The sequence below is a fragment of the Vanellus vanellus genome (genome assembly GCF_965231255.1).
Source record: "Vanellus vanellus genome assembly, contig: HAP1_SCAFFOLD_45, whole genome shotgun sequence".
NCBI lineage: Eukaryota > Metazoa > Chordata > Aves > Charadriiformes > Charadriidae > Vanellus > Vanellus vanellus.
The window spans coordinates 638,833-643,410 of NW_028128545.1; the positions used below are offsets into that span (position 1 = coordinate 638,833).

At 50.7% G+C, this 4,578-nt stretch overlaps 1 protein-coding gene across 1 annotated transcript; it reads right to left on the reverse strand.

Annotated features, from left to right (window-relative positions):
- Window positions 1-3,400: 3,400 nt before the first annotated feature.
- LOC309684212 (olfactory receptor 14A16-like) lies at window positions 3,401-4,339 on the reverse strand (the record flags this gene model as incomplete). Its single annotated transcript, XM_082500152.1, has 1 exon — window positions 3,401-4,339. One exon carries the CDS (start codon window positions 4,337-4,339, stop codon window positions 3,401-3,403), a length of 939 nt encoding a protein of 312 aa, XP_082356278.1.
- Between the last annotated feature and the right edge of the window lie 239 nt (window positions 4,340-4,578).

The window sequence follows — 4,578 nt, forward strand, 5'->3', positions numbered from 1 at the left end:
GGCTGACTGGCCTCTAGTTTCCCAGGTCATCCTCCTCCAGTCCTCAGGCACCTCACCTGTTCTCCAGGTCGTATCAAAGATGATGGAGAGCAGCCTAGCAGTGACTTCCCCCAGCTCCTTCAGCACTCACAGGTGCATTCCATCGGGCCCCATGGACTTGTGGGTATCCAGTGTATTGAATTGTTCTCTAACTTCTTCAACCAAGGTGAAGTCTTGCTTCATCCAGACTTTCTCTGTTACACGCAAAGTCGGGGACTCCCGAGGACTGGCCCAAGCAGTGAAGACAAAAGCAAAGAAGGCATTCAGCAACTCCACCTTTTCTCCATCATCTGTCACCACTTCTGTCACTCAACGATGGGCCCACAATTTCCCTAGTTTTCCTTTTGCCTCCTATATACTTTAGGAAACCCTTCCTGTTGACGTTGACATCCCTCACCAGGCTCAATTCAGAGGTTGCCTTGGCTTTCCTCGTTTCACCCCTGCATACCCTGACAGCATTCTTTTACTCTTCCCAAGGGGTCAGTCCCTTCTTCTACCTACTGTAAACTCCCTTCTTCCACCCGCGCTTTTTCAGAAGCTCCCTGATCAGCATTGCAGGTCTCCTGCTTCATTTCCTGATTTCTCCCTCTTAGGGAGGCACCAACACTGAGTTTGGAGGAAGTGATGCTTAAATATCAGCTGGCTCTCTTGAGCCTGTGATTGTGAGGTGATTCTCACCTGTCTGTAGAAGGCCTCATCATCTTCCCCATCCTGATCAGGTGGCCTGTAATAAACACCCGCAACAGTGTCTCTCCTGTTACCCTGCCCCTTAACCCTTACCCACAAGCTCTCAACTGGCTCTTCGTCCACCTCAGGGACAGCTCGATGCATTCCAGTTGCTCTCTCACATAAAGAGCAACCCCACCACCTCGCCTCGCTGGCCTATCTTTCCTACAGAGAACATAGCCCTCCATGACAGTGGTCCCGTCAGGTGAGCTATCCCACCATGTCTCAGTAATTACAATGAGGTCATGGCCCTGTGACCACACCCAGATCTCTAATTCTTCTTTGTTTGCCATGCTGCGTGCATTAGTGTATAAGCATTTCGGAAAGGCCATTAAGTGTGTCGTTTTTGCACTTGAGGGGTGGTGGGCCTTCCGATCCTCAAAAATACTAGCACTCTGCCACACAAGTGCTGAGCTCCTACCCCCAGGCGCCTCTCTAGCGAGCCCAGTTACGTGCCCATCCCCATTCCAACCTAGTTTAAAGCTCTCTCAATGAGCCCTGATGACTCAAGTCCTAGAACAGTTTTTCCCCTGAGAGACAGGCTTTTCCCACCTGCTACCAGCACGCCTGGTGTTGTGTGAATCAGGCCATGGTGGAAGAACCCGAAGCCCTGCTGGTAGCACCAGGCTTGGAGCCAGTCCTTGATCTGCTGGCAGATGGTGAAGGAAGCAAGGCAGAAAGAGTGCAAAAGAGAGAGGCCTGGTCTGTGCCATGTTTCTTGGGCACCCCGGAGAACCAGCCCCAGGAAAATTGTCCCAGACCAGTCCCACACACCGGCCACTGCTGTCTGTGACCATACACCTCACCTCTGGGTCTTCCTTTTTTTTCCTTTTTTGAAAACAGGGGTTATGTGTCCCCCTTTCCAGTCAGCAGGAACCTCACCAGACTGCCACGACTCCTCAAAGTCACACTCAAAGAGTTGTGGTCAAGAGCTCCATGTCCAAGTGGAGACCAGTTACGAGCGGTGTTCCTCAGGGGCTGGTACTGGGACCAGTGCTGTTCAACATCTTTGTTGATCAAGGTTCTGCTTGGAAATACATACAGAATACGGAGGGATATAACGTGTAGCGTCCTGCACAGGTCTATACCAAAACCTGCACTGGTTAATGTGTTTTCAATGACTCAGAGGAGTCAAGATTTAACTTGTAGGGTCCTGCAGGGGTCTATACCACAACCTGCACTGGTTAATGTGTTTTTAAAAACTCAGAGGAGTCAAGAGTGCTTATTCATAAGATTTGTAGAAGACATTACATCGAGGAGAGCATCATCTTCTTCCCCTGGTATCATTTTGAGGAGGGGGAGCAAGTGAGCAGCTGGTTGGCTGGCTGGCTGCTGGTCAAAGATAACCCTCCACAGAACGGCATCAGCTCTGCTGTGCCCAGTATGGGGCTCCCCAGCACAAGACAGACTCTGTCAGACTGGAGCGAGTCCTGCAGAGGCCGGAAGGATGGTTGTGGCCTGGAGCACATTATGGACAAGGAGACCCTGGGAGAGCTGGGTCTACGTTCGTATTGTAGATGATGCTCAATCCCGACAGCATATTCCCTCTTTTCTGCCTCCACCGGCCAAACTCGGCAGAAGAGCACGAGCACCCTGGGCTTCCGCAGGCAGCTCCTGTATCTTGTATCCCATATTATAGCAGCTTTCCAGTCTCTGAAGGGGGCCTACAAGAAAGCTGGAGAGGGAATTTTTGCAAGGGCATGTGGGGACAGGATGAGGCGTATTGGCTTCAAACTAGAAGAGGGGAGACTTAATGTAGACATTAGGAAGAAATTTTTCACTCTGAGGGTGGTGAGGCACAGGAAAGTTGTGGATGCCCCATCCTTGGAAGTGTTCAAGACCAGGCTGGATGAGGCTTTGAGAAACCTGGTCTACTGGGAGGTGTCCCTGCCCATGGCAGAGGGCTTCACCTAGATGATCTTAAATGTCCCTTCACACCAAAACCATTCTATGATTCTATGATCTCACCAGTGTCCCTTCCCTCTTCCTGCTGGGTGTCCACTGACTCCCATGGAACTTGTTTCTGGGTACCCCGACTGAGTGCTTAACTTTTGAGGGACTTCACCTTCGAGGGTGTATCACCTTCTGAGTCTCCATTCACTCCCAGCTCAGGACAAGTTGCCACTGCCCATCCTCTCCTGACCCCTCCAATTTCATTTCCAGAGAGACCTCTACATGCCATCAGTCCTGTCATACAGGACGCAGCCAGAAGTAATTGGGAGCTCATGCAGCACCTTCTGCCATCGGACACCAAGCAGAGAGCCTGTAAAAACAGAACTGTTGTTACAATAGAACCCAAGGGTACCGTGTGCTTAACCCCAAACACAGGAAGAAAGCAAAGAGAGCAGACACTTTAAAAGAGACATTTGTGCAATATTTTTTTGGCAGTAACTCTGGAGGAAGAGTCCAGGCTTCAGGCACTGCACCCAGGAGATGCCCTTTTATTGAAGACCTGCTATTGGACATTGCTCGTCTAATTCAGTAATGTGCATGTGTCAGACACAACATGATCAAGCCTGAGGAGAAGTATTATAAGCCTAGAATATGATCTATAAGAAATATTATCAGAAGGGAAAAAAAATGAGCACCCAGCCAAAGATAAACTCGGAAAAAAGTGCAGAGAAGGGGAGAGAGGTTAGGGTTGGTGAAACAATGTCCATTGAGCCAGTTTCCATAGGACATCCTTGAGCTCCTGGTTCCTCATGCTGTAGATGAGGGGATTTACTGATGGAGGCACCACAGAGTACAAAATGGACACAAACAGGTTCAGGGATGGAGAGGAGATGGTTCGGGGCGTCAGGTAGGCAACCATTCCAGTGCTGAGAAAGAAGGAGACCACGGCAAGGTGAGGGAGGCACATGGAAAAGGCTTTGTGCCGTCCCTGCTGTGAAGGGATCCTCAGCACAGCCCTGAAGATCTGCACATAGGAAAAGAGAATGAAAGCAAAACACCCGAATCCTAGTAAGGCACAAACTAGAAGGAGGCCAGCTTCCCTGATGCAATCTGAATGAGAGCAGGAGAGCTTGAGGATGTGGGGGATTTCACAGAAGAACTGGTCCAGGGCATTGCCCTGGCAGAGGGGCAGTGAAAATGTATTGGCCGTGTGCAGGAGAGAGTTGAGAAACCCACTGCCCCAGACAGCTGCTGCCATGCGGACACAAGCTCTGCTGCCCAGGAGGGTCCCATAGTGCAGGGGTTGGCAGATGGCAACATAGCGGTCATAGGACATGACAGTGAGAAGGTAAAACTCTGCTGAAATGAAAAAGAAAAAGACAAAGACCTGTGCAACACACCCCTGGTAGGAAATAGCCCTGGTGTCCCAGAGGGAATTGGCCATGGCTTTGGGGAGAGTGGTGGAGATGGAGCCCATGTCAAAAACAGAGAGGTTGAGGAGGAAGAAGTACATGGGGGTGTGGAGGTGGTGGTCGCAGGCGATGGCGGTGATGATGAGGCTGTTTCCCAGGAGGGCAGCCAGGTAGAAGCCCAGGAAGAGCCAGAAGGTCAAGAGCTGCAGCTCCCGTGTGTCTGTGAATGCCAGGAGGACGAAGTGGGTGATGGAGCTGCTGTTGGACATTTGCTTCCTCTGAGCATTGGGCACTGTCCAAGAAAGAAAAGGCAGTTCAAAGATAGTGAAGACTTTTATAAGAAAAAAACCTGCTCCGTGTCTCTGTGAAGCATCGGAGACTGCCTTTCCCTCTTAAAGACGACCTTTGTCACATCCCTCTTTTGAGCTCTGCTTTGTGGTGGCTGAGGGTGCCCCAGGGAGCAGAGAACTCTGCTGTGAGCTCTGGAGGGGTTAGTTATACCCTACAG